The sequence below is a fragment of the Erpetoichthys calabaricus genome, chromosome 7 (assembly GCF_900747795.2).
Source record: "Erpetoichthys calabaricus chromosome 7, fErpCal1.3, whole genome shotgun sequence".
Classification (NCBI taxonomy): Eukaryota; Metazoa; Chordata; class Cladistia; order Polypteriformes; family Polypteridae; genus Erpetoichthys; species Erpetoichthys calabaricus.
Window position 1 is genome coordinate 90729959 of NC_041400.2, and position 24430 is coordinate 90754388.

The window sequence follows — 24430 nt, forward strand, 5'->3', positions numbered from 1 at the left end:
CCCACATATATATACATATATCAACAATATATATACACATACATAATACACACATACATACATACACACCACCATTATATATACAGTAATCCCTCCTCCATCGCGGGGGTTGCGTTCCCCCTGAGCCACCGCGAAATAGGAAAATCCGCGAAGTAGAACCATATGTTTATCATGGTTATTTTTAGAATGTCATGCTTGGGTCACAGGATTTGCGCAGAAACCACAGGTGGTTGATAGAAGAGACAGGAACGTTATTCAAACACTGCAAACAAACATTTGTCTCTTTTTCAAAAGTTTAAACTGTCGCTCACATGACAAGACAGAGATGACAGTTCTGTCTCACAATTAAAAGAATGCAACCATATCTTCCTTTTCAAAGGAGTGCAAAGCAAGCAGTCAAAAAAAAAAATCAATACGGCTTTTTGGCTTTTAAGTATGCGAAGCCCGCCGGCTACAAAGCTGTTGAGGCGGCAGCTCACACCCCCTCTGTCAGGAGCAGGAAGAGAGAGAGAGGAGAGATAGAGATAGAGATAGAGAGAGAGACAGATAAAAAAAATCAATACGTGCCCTCTTGAGCTTTTAAGTATGCGAAGCTCCGTGCAGCATGTCCATCAGGAAGCAGCTGTACACAGTCCCCCTGCTCACCCCCCTACGTCAGCGCAAGAGAGAGAGAGAGAGAGAGAGAGGAGAGAGAGAGAAAGTAAGCTGGATAGCTTCTCAGCCATCTGCCAATAGCGTCCCTTGTATGAAATCAACTGGGCAAACCAACTGAGGAAGCATGTACCAGAAATTAAAAGACCCATTGTCCGCAGAAACCCGCGAAGCAGCGAAAAATCCGCGATATATATTTAAAATATGCTTACATATAAAATCCGCGATGGAGTGAAGCCGCGAAAGGCGAAGCGCGATATAGCGAGGGATCACTGTATATATATATTAAATATATATATATACACATACAGACACATATATATATATATATATATAATAGCAAAATACCCACGCTTTGCAGCGGAGAATTAGTGTGTTAAAGAGGTTATGTAACCATATATACATAAACATATAACATATATATACATATCTACATATACACAAATCTACATATACATATCTATACATATACACATCCACATATACATATATACATATATATATATATGTGAATATATGTATGATATACAATATATATATATATAATATTATATATATATATATATATATATAATATATATAATATTATATATATACATATATTCACACACACATATATATATATTATATATATATATATATATATATATATATATAGAGAGAGAGAGAGCAAAATACCCGCGCTTCGCAGTGGCGAAGTACTGCTTTAAAATTTTAAATAATAAACTGAGGGAAATTATACCAATAATTATTTGTTAAGGATCTCTTTCTATACCATGTTGTCAGTTCGCCCCTCCAGTTGTAATATGACCAAGTTGTGCGCTGAGCTTACTCTTGAGCATGCAACGTATACTTGGCCATGTGAAAAGCAAATGAAGAACAGCAAGACCGCGCCAGCTGCGGAGCTCAGCTCGGAGCGAAATGAAGTGAATGAAATGAGGTGAATGGGAGGGGAGATGATCACGTGACTCCAACACCCGCCTTAACTCTCCATCCCTCCACAAACACACAAACACAGTCTCTCGGATCCCAACTCTCCTTTATATATATATAGATAAATAGCAAAATACCCGCGCTTCGCAGCGGAGAAGTAGTGTGTTAAAGAGGTTATGAAAAAAAAAAAAGGAAACATTTTAAAAATAACGTAACATGATTGTCCAATGTAATTGTGTTGTCATTGTTATGAGTGTTGCTGTCTTTTATATATATAATATACACACACACTCACACACACACATAAACAATATATACATATACATATATATATACATATTACATATACACATATCTACATATACATACGTATATTCACATCCACATAAACATATATATACATATACAAATTTACATATCTACATATAATATATATATATATATATAGACATACATATATACATACATACATTCACATATATATATATATATATATATATATATATATATATATATATATACTGTATATATATATATATACTGTATATATACATATCTACTTTATTGGCTCCTGTATTTAGGATATGGCCAGGTTGGATAATGGACGGATGGACATTTGTATGCATAGCCCCTATTTGCCCCGTTTTCGTTTTTTTTCTTTTTCTTCAGTAATATTTCAGCAAACCTGGAGCTTGTCAGTTCAAATCCTGGTACTGACACCACTGTGTGACCCTGAGGAAGTCACTTCACTGCCTGTGCTGCAAAAAAAACAAAAGTAATGTAACAAATTGTACCTCAGATGTTGTAAGTTGGTGGAATAAAGGCATAAGTAAAATAGATAAATATGTATTATACACATAGGAACTATTCATTTATTTTCAGTTAAGTCATCTGCAGCAAACTTTTATAAATGAGGGTTTCTGATTGTTTAGATAGTGCAACCTGTTTCTTCTTCATTGACGTTTTCTCTTGCAGAGCTTTTTTCATTTCATTGAAATGAAAGCAGCAGCTGCCAAAAATATGTAGCTTTCTTATTAATTTATCAACATTGTGTAAAATAAATGTATAAAGTAACATAAAAGGTTTAAATACTGGTTATCCTTTTACAGTAAAAATTTACTAAAGAGATACAAAAAAAGTAAAATGGATATGTTCTTTTTCTTTAAGGAGATTAAATATTACTGAAGAAAGAAAAAAAAAAATTAAACAGCCAAATGGGGATATGCATATGAACTTAAAAGGTTTAAATAAAACAGAAATATATATTTTATTTTTACTTGCTTAACTTGTGGAGAGTGCATCCTGTAGCAAAGCCCTAACTTTTTTCGTGGTGAAAGCCCGTTTTCAGTCAATAAGTCTTATGTGTGTGTTTATGTATGTGTGTATATATGTAGATATGTGTATATGTAGATATGTATATATGTATATGTATATAAATGTTTATGTGTGTGTGTATATTATATATAATATATATATTATATATAAAAGACAGCAACACTTATAACAATGACAACACAATAACATTGACAATCATGTTACGTTATTTTTAATATGTTTCCTTTTTTTTCATAACCTCTTTAACACACTACTTCTCCGCTGCAAAGCGCGGGTATTTTGCTAGTATTATATATGTATGTATATTATATATATATATATATATATATATATATATATATTATATATATATTATGTAATATATATATATTATATTATATATGTATATTATATATATTATATATATATTATATATATTATATATGTATATGTATATGTATATGTATATGTATATATATGTATGTATATGTATATGTATATTATATATTATAATTATATATATATGTATATGTATATGTATATGTATATATATATATATATATATATATATATATATATATATGTTACATTGCCTTAAACAGGAATTAACCTTACATAGCAGTTTATTATTGATATGTAGGACATATGTCATATGTAATTTATGGAAAGGGTAGGTGGTGGTACTCAGCCTGATGCAAGTCTGGTAGGGGCACCTTTGGTATGAGAAAGGTCTGTGAAACCCTGACTTAAGAGGACTATATCTAGAATGATGCTCAAGTAAACTGTATTTTTTCTATGTTAATTTTTACAAATATCTTGTCATAATTTCGACCAACTTACACTAAGACTGTTGATAAGAGGAGGAACAAGCACATTCCCAAAAATCACTTGAGGCTGTTTGTGAAGATCTGACACTGTGTTACTGCCCAGTTCAATGCAAAGCTGCTGTTACATCTTCCCCTAGGAAAGACAGAAAACACGTAAAGCTTCAGATACAATTACAGTTATCTTTTTGGATATTAACTAAAAATGTAATTAGTGAAGAGAATATGGATAATGTTACAATGCTATCATATAATTTCACTGGAATGACTGCACCATGAACAAAGCATTTAAAAACACCGCTAACAATAAGTCAGTATACCTGATTTCTATTCACAGTAAAACTTGTGGATCTTGAGCAGCTTTATTAGATGTCAGGAAAACATATTAAAATACTAAATGTCACATTAAAAATCATATCAGAGTGTTATCAGTTTTAACTACAACAAAATGATACCGAAGTAGTGATGAAGAAAAATATTACAAAAATTTACCAAAAATTGAGCCTAATTAAAGGAGATAAAATTGCAGCCCAGTTAACAGGAGGATACTGGTGACTTCTCCCTATTGAACTAAGGGGTCCAAGTGCTACTTTTACCAAATGTGGCTGGACAAACTCTGGACCTAGAAAAAAGAAGAAAAAAAAAATCACAATTAATTCACATTGGGGAATTTCAAGTCATAGGGATTAAGATAAGAATTGTGTAATGCTAAGAATTATAATGAAAAACAGCTGAACTCAGTAAAATATTTACATTCCCACTTTTAAAAGAAATGGTTTTCCCACTCAATGAGCCACTTGGTTAAACATTAAAATACAAGAACAAAATGACTGCAATAAAATGAAGATAAAGTCAGTTTAATGTGCAATTCTTTTTAAGAACTACGAGCACACATTTTTTGTACATTTTGGGGGAGTTTTCCACCCCAATTTTATCAGTTAAGAATAGCTGACTGTGAGCTACAGCCCATGACTTCTGAGAAAAGACAGGCTAAACTGAAGAAAAAGTATTCTGGTTTGAACAATAATAAAATACTGTACATGTAGCAGCAATGCCTCTATTTTTATCTGGATTCTCAGACACATTGCTTTTTTAGAATCACAGATATTAAAAACATTTTGATAAGAACAGGAAATTCAGCCAGACAACTCACCAATCCTATTTACCTAATTTCTCTAAAATATCATCAAGTGAAGACGTGAGGGTTCCTAAAGTAATACTCTGCCATACTTCTTGGCAACTTCTCCTGTATGTGTACTTTGTGTGAGTTCATTTGATGCAGATTGGGGAATGTCTGCACACTAGTTGCCCCTGAGCTGCACATCACTTCCCCTTCAGTCTCTACCATCTACATGTTTCTGTTTCTATGCTGGTATTGACAAAGTAAAAAGAGTTTATTTCCATATCTGCTTGTAACGATTCCCTCGGGTAGAAGAACTCTTAGCCTAAGTGAAGAAAACTTCACTTTGTCTTTTATAATCTACCAAACTCAAACATTTTGTCAAAAAGGACTATATGATATAATCTAAACTTCAATCAATGCAATTATTTAAAGGAATTTAATGCCTTAAGGGCCAAGCTGAGCAAACTTTCAAAATCTTTTGACTTCTTTAAAAAGTCCACTTGAATGACATGACACTGTGACAACGCGGGGTTCTACTCAATGCTCCCACTTCCTCTTTGGAAGCTTTTTGAGCTGGACAATGAGGACACCAACGAAGCAAGGGGGAAAAGGTGATTTTATTACAAACAAAAAAAAAATCAAATCCAAACAAAATCCCAAAATTAAGTGCAGTGCTTCTAAAAGTCAATAAACAATACATTAAAAATAGTGAAAATATGGAGGTTAAAATCCAATAAATAAATCCTTTAAAAACGAGGTCCACCACACTAAGAAATCTCATTTTTTTTCAACTACACTACATGCACTTAAGATGAAAATGACACTGTAATAAACTTAATTATATTTAGATGAAAATGACACTGTAAATAAAATTAAGTATATTTTACTTTAATGAGTAAGTTTTATTCTGTGCCAACAGAAGGCTGCCCTGTACACTTGTCATTACCTTTCTTCCCAGCACTGATGATATAATCAAGAAAAGCTCGGACAACACTCTTCTCATTTAAATAGCCAAAATCTGGTGGAACTATAGACAAAAAAAAAAAATCTCATTTAAATAATCAAAAGCTAAAGACAAAATATAACAAACTGGTTTGTATGTTACAATAATGTTGCAAAGTAATTATAAGAGGAAGAGGTATACATAATATAAAAAGCCTTAAGTTGTATACCTGAGGTCCTGCTTTGACTTGATGAAGAGTTTGCAAGATAAAGATGACCAAATAAGACAGGATGCATTAGATTGCAGCCCAATTGCACCAGAGAAACTAATAACCTTTGGGACACAAAAAGGCATAACATCTAATATGCTGAAATGGAATTTCATATATTCAACAAATAACACCTACATTATTAATAAGGATTCACACACTCAAGTGCTAACACACCGAGACCCTTCAGAACAACTTATATTCAGTTTTAGTAAACAAATCAAGAGGTTTACTATGAAGATGATCTTGTTTCTGCCAGAAGTGATATGTTTTATAAAAAGATAATAGAACTAGTGACGAGTTTCTTCCCGTTTGTCATTGATAACCACAGGATTGATTACTCCAAGCATCAGGGGCGTGATTGTTTTGGCATAATTTAATCCTGAACATGCTTGCTTTTTTCTCACAATACAAAAATGCTTTAATTGTTAGCAAAATTATAATATAAAAAGCCTTACTTGAGTTATTGCTCTGATAACTTCATTAAGGCGGCTTTGATACTGAGAAGACTGTCCTGCCTCAAGCTTCAACTGGGTGAAAGACAGGGAAAGAAATCATGAATGTGAAAATTCACTTTTTTATTAGGTCGAAATACTAAAGAAAAAAAATGACACAATTTTCTTATATGATTCAGCAAAACAAAAGCACACTATTAATGAATCCTTACAATAATTACCAGTACTTCAGTATTGTTTACCTTGGTGAAAAGATAAGGTGCACATAAGTATTATTTAACTGATGTTCATTTTACTTCTATAAAAGCAAATGAAGGGGAACAATTTTTCCTGCAATCTTCCTCTTACAGAGAAATTTTTTTAAAGGTGATGGGAGAGGGAAAACAGCAATGCTGAAATAGTGTACTGTCAATAATATAGCATAATCTTTTAAATGAAATGTACAGTATATTGTATATAGTCATCATTAGCATCATATGGTTTAGCCTGGGTTAGCTGGTCGGCCCCCCAAATCCTGTACAGTACTATGATCAAAAAAATGTAAGAATTACTTTTTCCGCAATATTTGGAAACTTAAGCATTTTTCTTGTATAATTGGACCATGCCTTCTTAAGGAGAATTTCAAACTGGTTATCTTAAAAACACTGCATAACGATGTTGAAGCCTCTGGGAGAGGGGTCGGAGACAGAAGAAGAATGGACATGATGGTGAATGCAGAAAAAATTTGGTAAAACGACTCATTCTTATTTGATCACTTTTTCAGTAATTGTTTAAAATCATCTTTCAGCATTGGAAAATTAACTTTTCATCTTTATGGTAAACAGTTCATTAAACTAGGTCCATTGCTGGTATGATATATTGCCAATGACTTTGATGCATGTCTTATGGGTTTTGTTCAGGAAAGTTCATCACTCCTATTTAACATTAGTGTCAGCAAATGTTAGGCCTTTGAATCAAGCAGAATTTTCACCCTTCTCTGTCTGGTCCTGGAGGCCCTCTGGCATTTAGGTTTCTTTTTTCACGTCTTTTGGAGCATTTTTATGGACAATTCAAATATCATCGACTACTCAAACCAAGAGAGGGTCTACTCAGGCAGAAGAAGTCTTTCCATAGCCTATGTAATATGGATATCCTTCAGATTCTGGGCCCAAATGATTACATATTCCAGGACGATGACATTGTTTGCAGTGTGATCCATGTTTTCTTATATCTTATTTTTCTGGAGTGTAAATGGTTTAAACATCATGTCGTATATATTCGTAAGAAGGTGGTGTATTTTGTGGTGTTGACCTATTCTAAAAATCTTCCTTGTCAATAGTACTTCAAAATACACTGGAATCATCCCCAAAACATACATTAAAGGTACCTAGAATTGACTCATCTTGCTTGTGAATGTCATGTGCAGATCAATTTTGAAAATTTTTCTTAATCTACATGAGAAAGAAATTCTAGAACATAAAATGGTACTGAATTTGCCGGATTTCTTGATCATTAACATGATACAAGTGTTTATGAATGTTTAAATAACACGCCCTTTTCCATAACATTAACACAGAACAGTAACACTGTCAAAGCCACTTAATTCAGTTCAGGGTTGTGGAGGACTGGAACCAATCCAAACAACACGTGGAACAAGGCAGGACACAGGCCAGGACATGTCACCAATCAATTCTGGGTCCAACACAGGTACATGCCCACAATAACACAAAGTCAGCATGGACTTGTCAATCATTGAAATCAGTTTTTGGATTCATAAACCAACAAAGACACAGGGTGAACATGCAAATATTTTATGCTGTCAAACCCCAAATGACAGACCTGTAAGGTGGCAGGATAGATAGATAGATAGATAGATAGATAGATAGATAGATAGATAGATAGATAGATAGACAGACAGACAGACAGACAGACAGACAGACAGACAGACAGACAGACAGACAGACAGACAGACAGACAGACCACATCTTCCATCCAATTGGAATGAAAGGAGGCAACTCTTAACATCACGTGGCATTTGATCAGAAGAGCTTGAGCAGTTCAATCCGCTGCACAATCTGCTTCCCAGAAGAGGGTGCCAAATTAACTTTTTGCCCCAATTGGAAATTATTCTTGGTATTTTTTTTTAAATTTTTTTGCTTTTAGCACAAAAGGCTTTAAATGGGAATCTCCCGACTGGAGACCCCAAAGCTTTGCAACCGTTGACTCTTTCCTTAGGTGACAGTTATAATTTGTAAATGCTGAGATAAATATTTTTTATATTCTGTGAAAATACATTGATTTTTAAAGAAAGATCACATCATGTGCTGGTGGTCATTTGATTGTTTTTAAAAATTGATATTGTATGATGTGTTAAAACAGGGACTAAAAATCCTATATACAGAAAATATAAACTACTGATGTTAATAAAATTAAAAATAATAGATACTTAAGGGACATAGTGAAACTTTTCCTGAGCTACAAATAATAATGCAATCTAATATTCACTCACCTGAATAAGGGAGCTTTCAGAACTAACAAGAGCAACTAATCCATTTAGAGCTGCCAGACGCTGCATTGTGGGGGCATCCCTGATAAAACCAATAAGAAAACTTATAAATTAAACAAATGAGTAAGCCATTAGCAAACTGCATGGAAAAAGAGGATATAAAAGTTGTAAAACTTATAAGTGCATGAGGATTTACATCACATGAAGCATGCCATGTAGTAGTTTTTAAGACAACTATATATTCATTTTTTATGACCTAGAGATTAGTCTGGAGATTATATAAATAGACATTAAAAAACATACATTAAAACCAAACACATTATAATGTTAGTATGCATATTGAAGGAAAAAAAAATGCTTGAGATATTTAATATTCATTGTAAACTCCCATTTTTCAGTGGCCTTCTGTTCAATTCCATTCTACTTCCACATATTTATTTTAAACATATTATAATATTCATTTAGTTTTTCTGTGCACTGTGAAAATTCCTTAAAGTACTGAAGCTATAGCGTAGCAATGGATTGAGCAGATTGTACAAAGCACAAGTGTCTAGGAGCTTGGGGGGGGCCCACTCGGGGCAGCATAGATTTTTTTTTTTTTTAAGTTTTAATAACTTAACCCTAAAACAGAAGTTTCACAGTCTTGATGCAGTGGCTTCAACAATTCAATGTATTGTTACCATAAATTCTGACTATGATGGCTGACGACAAATTGTATGCTGCTGCTGATCTTCTCGTTGAACGCTATAGCACCGACATTTCATCGGCGTTTTACACTCAATTGTTGTCATTTCATGCATGTTTTCAATCCATCCTGTTAACCATGTCGACTGTTTTCGACATAGCTGAACTGCTGCTGATAGATCAGTGTGTACTGTCTTCTACTTTCATTGACATTTACATGGCTTATATGTTACTGCTGACTATACCAGTTATTGTTGCTGTGTGTGAACTATTGTTCTCCAAGTTAAAATTATCAAAAATTACCTCAGAAGCACCATGTCACAAGACAGGCTTAGTGGCTTGGCTGTACTCTCAATCATAAACAAGCATGCCCAGACAACTTGACGTGTCAAACATCGTTGAGACTATTGTGCAACAGGAGGCATGCAAGTGAGTATTTTAAGGTACTAATGATATTATAAGTAATATGATTTGTGACTTGTCAGTCAGTTCCATTTTTGTAAGCTTTAATAGTTTAACATATCTGTAATCTGTTTTTTTGTGTACCTTAGTATGGCTTACTATGTATTAGTGTCACTACTGTGAGGATTTGTGAGCGTGACTAATTTTTATGATGTCCATTTTCTCAGAACTTGTGTAAAACAGGTCGATTGTGTAGTAGTATCCCTGTCTGCCGGGGTGATGTTGTTTTAATTCTTACAAATTGAAATTGCTTCTTTTTTATAGCACAGTTTTTCATGTTATAGTACTAATGACAAAATTTTGACATAAAGTGTATTACAGTATGTGTGAAGACAGAAGTCCAAATATCAAATAAATACTTTCACAAAAGGTACAAGTATAACAAAACAAGTGCACTTTTATTCAAGAATATAACCAAAGTAAAGAAATCAGGTTAGGGTACGATGCTGACACGACGCCGCTTGGCTGGTGCAGAGGTAAGAACTGCTGATTCATAATCAAGAGATTGCAGTTCTGATTCTGGGTAACCTCCTGCATTTTCTGTTTTCAGTAGTGAGCTGCTCTTATTGTTACTATTATAGAATAAAAACATACATTTGATTTGTGTCTGTAACAGCCGGTGTAAATTTATGGTACTTGTAAAGGTTAACCTTTATTATTATTCACCACTCCCCCCGATCTGACACTGTTAGTTTTCAAATAAAGACTTGGTATAAACAGAGGTGAACTTAGATGAGGTTGAGGGTTCTACATCGGAGAAAGAGAACAGAAACCCTCCCTGTCGAGAAATGTCCACTCACACATAACAACACAGCTGCACCAGGCACAAAGGCGTTAAGATGGATGCAGCAAGAGGTTGGGCATCATCCTGCCACTGAATCTGCCACACACATGTCCTTCAACAAAACAGCAGGGTCTACAGAGCTCGCCAAGGTATCACGCAAAGTTCTGTTTGTGATTACTTTTTTTGATGGTCTTTATATAAAAAACATTTATATGTTACTTACAAAGCTTGTTGACTGTAAAAGGATCATTTCACCTGTTGATATCAAGAATATTACCAGTACAGAATATCTTCAAGTGACTAAGAACAGTTTAGATTGTCAAGGGACACTCACCTAATATGTTTTATAACTGTTAAGACTTGAAGACTACACAGTAAAGATTCAAAGCATTAATTTGTTTTATCAACCATAATAGCTCCAAATTACCTACCTCAGTAAGAAGGATTTTTATCCATGCAGGCAGCAGTCTAGCATTTAAATCCTCAGCTTTCCCATGTCCGCATGATGACAAACCATGAACAGTTTAAACCTAGCGCCAAAGAAAATCCAGGGGTCTAAAAATAAAATTATACTTTTTAATTATTAAGCAATTTTTTTTTACACTAGATTCAAAGGAGAAGGCACCAAATAGTGTAAAAAAATAAATAAATAAAACAAAAAGCATTTCCTACATTACATCATCTAGGCTCAGTTTCTTAATTATGAAACATTAATAGTACTGTTTTGATAAATTTTAGTTTTTTGATCATTAATATCTTCTGTGTGGGGTTTACATGTTCTCTCTAGCGTAGCCACTTAGACACTGCCATATTTCAAATCCATTTGTGTACACTGCAGTAAACCTAAAAGTCAATGAAAAGCTGTAATTGTATTTTTACATACCCAAGGATTTCTTCTTTTAAATAAATTGTAAGTTTCCACGTTGTCTGCTCTCTTTCATCATTAAAATTTGTGATTAGCACACGTATATCCCGATGTGAGCAGTGTGTCACAACTATGTGAATATTAAATACAGTGAAAGGTTCATTACCATTGGATAGCACAGTTTCAGTCCATTCTAATGATGTATATTTATCTGTGACTGGTCATTCATATTACACTGCAACGTTTCTTAGTGTACCTGCCTCTCAAAGTTTCATGTGAGGGCCCCTCCTTTGATCAAATGTCACTGTTTCATGCTGCTCAGATCACTGTGTTGTAAGCATAAGAGAGAGAAAAGGTTGTTTCAGCTAAGATACAATTCACAACAATTACAAATACACACACACACAAAAACACCCCAACCTACCACCAAAGAGATTGACTGTGGTGAGCGATATTTTTTATCCAGTTTTTAATTGCACTCTCCTCTGAGCCGAGGGGTTTGGGTGGGATTATGATGTAAGTGCTTGGTGACGGGACAATACTTAGAAAGGGAATAAAAAAAATCTTGCACAGCTTTGTTGATCCTTTTGGTGGCGGTGGTGGTGGAAGGGTAGATCATACAAGTCTCATGTGCTTGCGAATCAGTGACTGCCACCTGCTACTCAAAAGTGGCCGAGAAATACTGTTTAGGTATGTGTGTCTGTAAGACTAGCTCTATGCCTTGTGTCCAGGGCTGTCAGGAAAGGCATTGTCCCCATCACCATGACCCAATGCTGGAAAAAGACGGTATGGAAAAGTTGTCTCTGTCCAAATATTTATGGACCTAACTGTAGTTTAATTCAGACTTGAAATGAAAGTACAGAAAAAAAACAAGAAAAATAAATAAAAATGCACTCAACTTTTGTGGGACAACTGCAACGTAAGTCAGGAGAGGTTCACAAGTCTGTGAATTGTAGCACAAAATCCCCAATCTAGTATACAAAATGAAAGGCTTTTTCTCTTTGTCTATTAGTAAACAGAAATTGTTTCAAGGACTGGCATGAAAAATAATCTTGAAAGTAAATGCCAGGATGAGTGCGTGATTATATGTATATTAGCTGTGTAACTCTGTGCTGTAAAAAAGCATGGGGTCGTAGAAACTATTGAAATCATCAGAAAAAAAAAATTGAAATATAGAGATGTCAGGTAATTGAAAGGAACTACTCTCTCCTAGGAGGATTCGTTTTGCTGACGTGCTCGCATTACTTGTGCATTAGTGGCGGGAGGAAAAGTAAAAGGGATACCATTTTGCCGATGTGCTCACCTCGCTTCTGTATAAGCAGCTAAGCGAGTGACTTTCTTCGGAGGTTTAATTTTTTCCAATATGCTGGCCTCACTTGTGTATCCTTGGAGGTGGAGCCCCTTACCCTGACTCCACCTCCAGTTCCGGGCCAGACAGACAGACACACCCACTTCCACGCATAGATGTTTATATATGATATTTACAAATTGCTTACTTGTTGCTTCAGAGTGATATAAAGTGTATATATATATATATATATATATATATATATATAATTTTTTTTTTGTTTTACATTTTCTAAGAAATAAAAAAAATAACTGGTACTGCAATAATTGCCTTGGAAGATTGTAAAATGTATAACTGTAATGCTATAGGATATGAAATCTAAATGTGGCACAAAAGAAAATTGATTCCAGGGTTGTGAATCATATAATGTCTTCATTGTGAACTGTAAAATCCAGTTTTTTTTGGACATTGGTGTAAAAAAAGGCTTTTAACCATATACGTTTGATGCGTTGTACTCCCTTTTCTTCAGCAATTTGCAGCTCCTTCATTAAATAAGCAGAGTAATAGCTTATTCTACTGTATGTAATTGTGCAATCACGCCAAAAACCCCTTAGTGCATAAGGGGATAATTTGTATTAATTTCGGAAACTACAATTTGTTTTCATAGTCTAAAGTCATTTACTAAGGTTTACTGGGGATTCTGAATTGTCAAGATGTGTGAATATGCCTTGTAATTTATACGTAATTCAGGACTGGTTACTGACATGCACTCACTATCACCAGCTTAGGCTTTGTCAGTCCGTGTTTAGATAACTGCATACACAGCAAGGTTATTATAGTTTTGCCTTTTTATATTAGTTTTTATTTCTATATTTTTTCTGACCTTACTTGGAAATTCAGTTTAGTTTTAGTTTTCCTTCATCATGTATTTTTAGTTTTAGTTTAGTTTTTATTTCACAAAGACATTTCTATTTTATTTTTATATATATTAGTTTCAGTTTTAGTTTTAGTAATTATGGCATGGAGCGCCTACGGAGTTAGTTTTGTGTCACAATCAGACAGAACTGTATACTTAACAGATTTGGATATGAGTTTAACATTAGTGGAAGCTTACTGCACTGCCTGGTTTACTATCTGGTTTTGTTTTTGTCTGATAAAAACAAGCATAATCAAAACTAGACACTGAATATGAACAATTTTACGCAATTTTATAATTTTTAAAATATTTTCTCATGAAAATCACAGGGGCTTAGGAAGAATGGGGCTCTTAGACTTGGATGAGTATGCAGACCCCACCTAGCTGTATTGAGGGAAACAAAGTACAACAAGCATGTAGTGTCAAGGTTAGGGGCAGTGAGTCATGAATAGACCACCATAAAGGACAGTAAACCCATAATGAGCAGAGCAAGAGCAGGTAATAGGAGTACGGATAGGCATAAAACAACAGAGACAGTGTCTGAGATTAAGAACAACATATACATTATCTAAACCTGTTTATCCAGAGTAGGATCACAGGAAACCTGGAGCCCACCACAGCAGGTTTGGATGCAAAGCAGGAAAAATCCCTTGTATGCAATATGTATGATAAGGCTGATGAAAAGAATATGATATTTCAACTATCTATTTTGAGAGAGAGAGAAAAACATTGAAAAAAGGGAGACAAATATTTTAAAATATAATTCTGCTAATGGATTACTTTCATATCAGGTATTTTGAGTTGTGAATATGAACTAAAAAAGATAAATTAATAAATATGGAATAAATACAAAAACCCATTAGTATGTTTAGTTTTTCATCACTTGTCAGACTCTCTAACTTTGTTTGTATCGCTTCGTTGTTAAACGATGTTTTTAAAGCAAAAGTGATTGGTCAGCAACAATATGCTGATCTTGTATGATGACCTAGTCTCTCGATCAGTGCCATTTTATTTTCAAAAACCAGGAGTGCTCTCCCCTCGACTTTCTTGTATACTCAGATATGGGGATGGATATTTGAGGAGTAAACCGCAAGACAATGATTATATTTTTAAATTATCAACATTAAGGAACCATCAACAACAAATCAAATGAATAATATATTGAGCAATTATTATAAAAGTAAAGTTGAATAAATCGGACTCTGCAGCTGTATAAATAAAAAAAATCGAGTATGTGTTCAGGTAAAGTACCACTTCTGGGTGATCGATTTGGCCCAAAAGTTAATACAGATCTATAATTGTGGTGTAACAACCACATGCCGAATTTCATCAATCTATCTAGTTGCGTTTTTGAGTTATCGTGTTTACACACAAACAGACACACACACGCATACACACGTGCACACACACACAATTCCAAAAAACAGTATTGTTGGACACTGGTTAGTCTATAACGTCAAGATTCATCAAAATATCAAGGTCGAATTTTTTCATGATTGCTATACTTTCGTATATGAGAAAGTAAAAACGATTTCTCCTGTGCGAAGTGGCAGGTGAATTGCTGTCAACAAAAACCAGACACCTGAGAAATAAACTGAAACGTTACTCACTCGTGATTTTTCTGTCCATATGGTAAACGTTTTGATGACCAGCACATTCTGATTTCAGCCGCTTGAATTACATCTTGACAAGCACAAGGAAAGGTGGCACGCAAATTGCTTTCTATTTCCCACGCACTTATTTCTTGACGCACCTGCACTCAGCTTGCTCTGTCACCGCAAATGCTGTGTGAACAGTCGCCCTCCGTCACCAGCTGCCATTCACTGGATGAAAATGTGCGGGCGGCTCGTGGTGGATGACTTTCTGTTTTAGAGTTAAAACTTACAAGGGTTAAAGACTAACGGCAAGAATATTCATTCAAAAACGAAAACTAAAAATATTTTATTAAATTATTATTTTATTTCAGTTAGTCTTTCCAGCTACTTTAATAGTTTCGTTTCGTTTTCGTTTTTCATTTCAGTTTTGTTAATTATTTTATTTCAGTTTACGAAAATGTTTTTTTAATAATAGTTTCAGTTTTGCTTTTAGTTTTCGTTAACTATAATAACCTTGATACACAGTATATTAAATATACAAAGATTTAAAATTTCTCGTAACTAGAATATAAGATAATATTTTCTTTTAAGTAGGATATCACGAATAACGTCAAGGTTATAAATTTAAAAAAACTATTTAAATATAGAGCACACTATATACAATTAAGGCTGAGTCATTGGTAGTAGTTATATGCATGCGGCTTCTGTCAAAATGTCAAAAAATGATTGACGAGTTAAGCCCTGCCCTTTTGGAATGACATCATTAAGTCCCATCCCCTTCCTGTTTTCCCGGCCGGAAGTCTGACCCCTTCCGTGACCCCGCCCATCCTGTTTTTACCCCAGGAAACGGCCAAGATCCGTTTGGCGGATGTGTGTCCCTTCAGTCTCTACGCTGAAAAGCCTTTACTTCACACCGGGTGCACACAGAAATACATGCTGTCCGGCTCTCGGTCTCAGAGCATGCAGTCTGGTTGTAGTTTTGAAACACAGAGCCTCTCGGAGCAGAAATCCTCCTGCGTGTGTCCATTTTTGTTATAAATTGTATTTAGTCTCTCTTTATTTACTAAACGTTTTATATGTTGAATAGAAAACAGTTATCTTGTTCAGGTTTTAACTTAAAACAGCATTTTCATCATCAGGCTATGAACACTTTGATACTCAGGGTGCTTTGTATAATACAAAGTTTTAGAAATTCTGTTCACGCTTGGTAATAGCCTTCCATTTCACCGCAGTTATAAGCCCCTGAAAAATAAGAATGGTTATAGTACGTTATATAAGCCTATACACTACAGGGCTGATCAGGCTTATTTTGGACATGTAAAGCTCAGGCTATCCAACAGGAACTTGTGAGCGGTGAATCGATTCCAAAGGCCTTGCTGAGGTGCTTAAGACACTTTCACTTGGCAGGGCTTGATTTTTATACGTCTCAAACGTTCTTTAAAAGGATCCTGTTGCCTATTATTTTACAGATCTTATATCGATCTAGTTATCATTAAAAAAAACTTTTTTTTCATCTTGTGGGGGTTTAGCTCCTGATACGCTTGCACGGAGAACGCAGCGCCTGTGGCACGCAGCGTGGGGTCTGTCAGTTTCCTGTGGCTGGATCAAGTCGCGCGCTCATACAGACTGTTTGCTCCGGGCACGCGCAGGAGGATGTCTGCTCCGAGAGGCTCTGTGTTTCAAAACTACAACCAGAGGCTGCATGCTCCGAGACAGAGAGCCGGACAGCATGTATTTCTGTGTGCACCCGGTGTGAAGTAGAGCGTAGAGCCTGTCTGTGAGCTGAAGAAATAATTTTGACTTAGATAAAAGGTTAGATAGATATTTTAAATAATAGATAGAGGTTTCTTACCCAAAGCAATTGAGGCAGGAATGGCTATAAGGCAGATTGGATAGGCTGAAACGTGTGTGGTTGGCTCACCTTGGGAGAAGAGCTCAAGGACTGGCCAGGGGCTAGAGTCAGAATGCCTGGGGTCGCCATCCGGTGTGTATGTGTGTGTGGGCGGTCTCTCCTCAGGAAATGCGATCAGGGACTGCCGGTGGGCTGGAAGCTGAGTCAGAAGACCTGCGACCACCAAGAGGTGTGGACGGCAGGATCTGCTAGAGACTTGCCCCTACATGTTGAGGAAGAGGTGGGGGTGGGTTCAAGGAGGGGGCACCCATCCATCAAGTCTGCTCTTGACAGTTTCCTGGGGTAAAAACAGGATGGGAGGGTTCAAGGAAGGGACACCCAGCCGCCAAACGGATCTTGGCCGTTTCCTGGGGTAAAAACAGGATGGGAGGTTCCAGGAAGGGATACCCATTCATCAAATAAATCTTGACTGTTTCCTGGGGTAAAAACAGGATGGGAGGGTTCAAGGAAGGGACACACATCCGCCAAACGGATCTTGGCCGTTTCCTGGGGTAAAAACAGGATGGGCGGGGTCACGGAAGGGGTCAGACTTCCGGCCGGGAAAACAGGAAGGGGGTGTGGGGTTGCGGGACTTCATGACGTCATTTAAAAAGGGGCGGGGCTTAACACATCAATCATTTTTTGACGTTTTGACAGAAGCCGCATGCATATAACTACTATTGGTCAATAATATCGTACACTGCAGACTGGCTAGGCACATCATTGATTATCTCCAAGCATTTGCAGAAATTTCCTCTTTAGCAGTAGTTTAGCAGTAGTAGCTGTAGCTAAGGGAAGGCAGACTGATCAGTGCATTATGTACAAAGCATGAATGGAAAATACACAGGTACATTTCAGCACTGTGCCGCTGTGGTGCTTACAGACTCAGAGTGCCCATGGTTTCTTGGTCTTTACATTGCTCGTTTAAGTAGCCCACTATCTTTAAAATGATTTATCACTGTGATCACACAACTTGGAATTCTTTTGAATCTTTGGCTGGTTTACCTTTTCAAAGGGTCCCCTGAAGCCGCTCATTTGTGTTCATGCCAAAGTATGTGATATTTTCTCAGTGGCAACTTGCATGACATATTTAGGATTTCAGTGCTTGAAGTGTGTCTTCCAATTAATACAATATGTACATCTCATTGCTGAATATGGATCTGGAGGTAGGGTATATTCTGTGTATATTCACATGTTAAACAAGATATCCATCTGATTTTGTCTGATTAATATACTTTTAGTCGGTTAAAACTGATTTACTTTATCTCGACTAAAATTACATTTTTTTTTGTTGACTAAAACTAACAATAATTATATGACTATAATGTGACTAAAACTAAAATGCAATTTAGTCATAAGACTAAGACTAAAACTAAATCAAAATGTATTGTCAAAATTAACAATGGTCGTGAGGCAGCCGGAACCTATATATTTTACATAACCTATGCAATGAGATTCAGGCAGCAAACAAGGAAAGCAGTGGTATTGTGGTGCTTGCTTGATTCTTCAGGGCAGTGCTAGAAGTGGGCCGGTACCAGCGGCACTCAGTGCTTCAAGGGAATCACCCTCCCTTCAATATCATATACTAATATACATTGTCACACACATGCACATGGAAGGCAGCTAAAAGGACCAATAAAAGGTAATTCCACGCCAGGCCAGGGTGTTGTGGTGTGCGCTAAAACTTTTTCTGATATCTTTACAGACCAAACACGGAAAATTCTGCCTGGATCCGGCCCTGGTGATGTCACTTCTGCCAACCAGAAACAAAAGCCAGACCACATCCTGCTTTTACTCAGTTCTGTTCTGGATTCAACGCTGTACACTTCTGTACTTATCACTAGAATTCATGAAGTCAACGAAAAAACTCGTAATCCCGGCCCACCTTAAGTCCCTTCGCACTTCTATCATCAGCGTCTTTTGTTTTGTAAATGCGTTGATCAGCACAAGCAGCAAGCAGCCTGTTGTCCCATCTCCCGCCTTGACGGAGCTGAGCTTGCAGGCAAAAAGTTCTCCCAGCTCAATCCAAGGCTCCTTATCTGCGTGTGAGATCTGGAGTTGTATATGGTGAAAAATACAGTATATTGTTATTTGGAATACATGCATTTCATGTGATTATGGGCTCTTGAGAAAAGGGACCACTCAGTTACGCCCCACAAAGAAAATATCTTTTGATAAAGATGGGGGTGTCCAGGTTGGCAGGCGAGGAAAGTAATCCAATGGGAGTTTGATTCCCAACTGCCTGATGATCCCCAAGCCCTGTAATTGTGCCAGCCCTGTGATTTAAAAGTAATAATAAATTTGGAGGACGAACAAGACTAAACAGAGTACTGCCATTAATTTGGTTCCACTTCAATCTTGCGGGCAAATAGGAATGTAATTGTACTTACTATGCACAAGAGATAAGGCAAACTGGTCCTAGGTGAGGGATGAGACAAAGTGCGTTTCAACATAACCTCCTATGACGAATAAAAAATTTGGACAGCATTTTCCCTCGACCGGACGCCGGTCACCGGGGACCCCCTCTGGAGCAAGGCCTGGAGGTGGGGCTCGAAGGCGAGCGCCTGGTGGCCGGGCTTGTACCCATGGGGCTCGGCCGGGAACAGCCTGAAGATGCAACGTGGGTCCCCCTTCCCAATGGGCTCACCACCTATGGGAGGGGCCAAGGAGGTCAGGTGCAGTGTGAGTTGGGTGATGGCCGAAGGCAGGGAATTTGGCGGTCCGATCCTCGGCTACTGAAGCTGGCTCTTGGGACGTGGAATGTCACCTCTCTGAAGGGGAAGGAGCCTGAGCTTGTGCGCGAGGTTGAGAGGTTCCGGCTAGATATAGTCGGGCTCACCTCGACGCACAGCTTGGACTCTGGAACCAATCTCCTTGAGAGGGGCTGGACTCTGTACCACTCTGGAGTTGCCCCCGGTAAGAGGCGCCGAGCGGGTGTGGGCATACTTATTGCCCCCCGACTTGGAGCCTGTACATTGAGGTTTACCCTGGTAGACGAGAGGGTAGCCTCCCTCTGCTTTCGGGTGGGGGGACGGGTCCTAACTGTTGTTTGTGCGTATGCACCGAACAGCAGTTCGGAGTACCCACCCTTTTTGGAGTCCCTGGAGGGGGTGCTAGAGGGCATACCTTCTGGGGACTCCCTCGTACTGCTGGGAGACTTCAATGCTCACGTGGGCAATGACAGTGAGACGTGGAAGGGCGTGATTGGGAGGAATGGCCCCCCCGATCTGAACCCGAGTGGTGTTTTGTTATTGGACTTCTGTGATCGTCACGGATTGTCCACAACAAACACCATGTTCAAGCATAGGGGTGTTCATATGTGCACTTGGCACCAGGACACCCTAGGCCTCAGTTCGATGATCGACTTTGTAGTCGTGTCGTCGGACTTGCGGCCACATGTCTTGGACACTCGGGTGAAGAGAGGGGCGGAGCTATCAACTGATCACCACCTGGGGCCTCATGTATAAACGGTGCGTACGCACAGAAATGTTGCGTACGAACCTTTCCACGCTCAAATCATGATGTATAAAACCTAAACTTGACGTAAAGCCACGCACATTTCCACGGTAACTCATACCTTGGCGTACACAATTTCTCCGCTCAGTTTTGCAGACTGGCGGCACCCAGCGTCAAAGCACTGCTACTGTTCCTGTGTGGTTACTCTTTCTTAGATCCACATCCACGGCGGCGGCTTTATCAAATACACTGAAATTAACCACATATCATTCATAAATTTAATGCATCTGATTGTAATTAACCTGTAACAATATAATGGTCAACAGAATGGTCAAACTACTGTTCCTGTGTGCTCATCCTTTCTTTCTTAGCTCCACATTTCTGACGCAGCTTTATAAATACACTGAAATTAACTGCATATTGTTTATTAGTGTAATGCATCTGATTGTAATTAACCTGCTGCAATATAATGGGCCAGGGAATAGCCATAGTATTCCAAATACCATAACTGCTTTAGCGTTGTTACGCTCACTGCATCTTGTTCTTCTTTTTGCTGTTCCCGTTAAGGGTTGCCACTGCAGATCATCTTTTTCCATATTACACTCACTGCACCACTCGGAGTATTTATATCACTGTATCTGAGTGTGAATCACAGCAGCAGATGATCGGAAAGATAATTATCGGTACAGTTTCAAGTACACACTACCTCAACCACGGCAAAAAGCGTCAAAGCCTTTCCTGTACGGACCTCGCGTTTCAGAAACAGTTTCATCCCAAGAACTATAAACGCACTCAATCAGTCCATCAAGTGCTCCTTGTAGAACTGTTTGTACTTATAAGTACAATCACCTCACTGTAAACTTGCACTACAGTTATAATATTGCACAACCTGCGCTACTTTATAAAGCGCGTATGATGACAATATCATTTTTAAGATGAAATGCAGCAAAATATGTTGCTTATAGTATACAGATAAAACTTTAACTTCATTTAAATAATCTGTATTGTTAATAATTAAACATGTGAGGACATGGTGCCGCAGCGTATAGCTAGTTCAAGGATAGCTCCTGCCTTGCGCTGTATTCTTGCTGGTGCTGACGCGACACTGGAAGGATAGACGAATACAGTAGAATAATTAAACATGTACTACAAAGTTATTTCAATGTTCCTTAAAAGTTTTGAAGAATTAGCGTTCTAAGCTTACAAATGGCTTAACGTCTATTACAGAGCTGATTGTGTGGCGATTGGAGAAAGAAAAGTATGGACAGGAATTGGAGGTTGGTATGTTTGAAAGAGACAGTACTTCTGTAATAAATTATTTCATCGAAGGTCGCACATGGTGCAGCAAGCCTCTTGCGTGAGATATGAACAATCACTGCACCATCGTGTTCCCATGTTTAATAACATGCTTTCATTCCTATCATCATGAAAATGATATCACGTATACATCTCAGTATTTTAATTATTCAGAGAGCTGTAATATCTCGAATGTAATGCATTCTGTGTCCTGTCAGAGAAAGAGAAAGAACGGAAGCACGTAGTGATTCACACACATAGAGCACATAGAAGATCAAACACAGAAAAAAGCATTTAACATGCTACTTGAGAAACTATTAAAATAAACGATTTTAAGATGAAGTTTATGATGTTCTACTTTAATGGCAAAATAAACTACGTGATTAAAGTGGAAATTTCGAGATTAAAGTTGACATTTCGTGCTTTTTTCCCACTGTGTGCCTATGTTTTTTGTTTGTACCCTAATACGCTTTCATATGACACTCAGACGGTGGGCTACGACTCGCCTTTTCACAGCGACTTTGATATGTGATTTCTTTTTTATTTCGGGCACTGTGCGACTTTGTGAATTTGATCTTTCGAGTTTTTCCGACACTCTATCACTCGATCAACTTTCTTTTGTTGATTATACCACTGTTTAAACCAACAAATAGTACGTTTTTCCTTTGCCTCCACTTGGTATTCGCTGAAATTCTTATATTTTGCCCTGTGCTTTTCCCATTGTCTTTTCACAGAAGGCTATTTATATTGATTTGCGTATTCAAAGAGGCGTAATTCTGGGAGGAGTTGGGGCGGGACAGAAGGCGCGTGCACGTGCGTTACTTTTCAAGCTGATCGGGATTTATGTAGTGGAAGAACGTGAAAGTATGCGTGCGCACAGATTCCTGCATCTGGATTTTTCTGTGCGTACGCACAATCCCGCTTTTGTGCTTACGCCATGTTATAGTGTGAGTTCTACGCACGGCGTTATACATGAGGCCCCTGGTAGTGAGTTGGCTTCGATGGTGGGGGAGGATGCTGGTCAGGCTTGGTAGGCCTAAACGTGTTGTGAGGGTCTGCTGGGAACGTCTGGCAGAGCCCCCTGTCAGAAGTAGCTTCAACTCCCACCTCCGGCAGAACTTCGACCACGTCCCGAGGGAGGTGGGGGACATTGAGTCCGAATGGGCCATGTTCCGTGCCTCTATTGTTGAGGCGGCCGACCGGAGCTGTGGCCGTAAGGTGGTCAGTGCCTGTTGTGGCGGCAATCCCTGAACCCGTTGGTGGACACTGGCGGTGAGGGATGCTGTCAAGCTGAAGAAGGAGTCCTACCGGTCCCTTTTGTCCTGTGGGACTCTAGAAGCAACTAATAGGTACCGGCAGGCCAAGCGGAATGCAGCTTCGGTGGTTGCTGAGGCAAAAACTCGGGCATGGGAGGAGTTTGGGGAGGCCATAGAGAACAACTTTCGGATGGCTTCGAGGAGATTCTGGTCCACCGTCCGGCGTCTCAGGAGGGGGAAGCAGTGCAGTGTCAACACTGTATATGGTGGGGATGGTGCGCTGCTGACCTCGACTCGGGACATTGTGGGTCGGTGGGGGGGAGTACTTCGAAGACCTCCTCAATCTCACTAACATGCCTTCCAATGAGGAAGCAGAGCCTGGGGACTCTGAGGTGGGCTCCCCCATCTCTGGGACTGAGGTCACCGAGGTGTTCAAAAAACTCCTTGGTGGCAGGGCCCCGGGGGTGGATGAGATACGCCCGCAGTTCCTCAAGGTTCTGGATGTTGTAGGGCTGTCTTGATTGACACATCTCTGCAACATCGCATGGACATCAGGGACAGTGCCTCTGGATTGGCAGACCGGGGTGGTGGTCCCCATCTTTAAGAAGGGGGACCGGAGGGTGTGTTCCAACTACAGAGGGATCACACTGATGGTAATTGTGCTAGTCCAAGCCCTGGTTTGTTTAAGATCTTACTAGACCAATGGTAAAAAGTTTACAACTTGTTCTATCTAAAGAAAGTTGGAATTTTAATCTATAGGGCAGGGTCCCTGTTAAGTACCTCAAATGCCACTGTCTGACAAATGATTGTCTAATGAAACATATCAACAGCAATTTGAAACTACCTATCCAAGTCAACCCTGGGCAATCCTAGGTAAATAAGCAATACATTTGTTCAGAAAATCAAAACATTTACCACAAGTCACTAAGTTACCTAGTAAC

General features: G+C 38.0%; 1 protein-coding gene across 1 annotated transcript in view; it reads right to left on the reverse strand.

Moving 5' to 3' along the window:
• The window catches only part of focad (focadhesin), a 351198-nt gene that overhangs the window by 56893 nt on the left and 269875 nt on the right, over nt 1-24430 (reverse strand). The window contains 9 exon segments of the mRNA XM_051930168.1: nt 3739-3858; nt 4205-4344; nt 5792-5872; nt 6018-6066; nt 6068-6121; nt 6515-6586; nt 9000-9078; nt 11335-11450; nt 11452-11481. Of these exon segments, the coding sequence (XP_051786128.1) occupies nt 3739-3858; nt 4205-4344; nt 5792-5872; nt 6018-6066; nt 6068-6121; nt 6515-6586; nt 9000-9078; nt 11335-11450; nt 11452-11481 (741 nt within the window).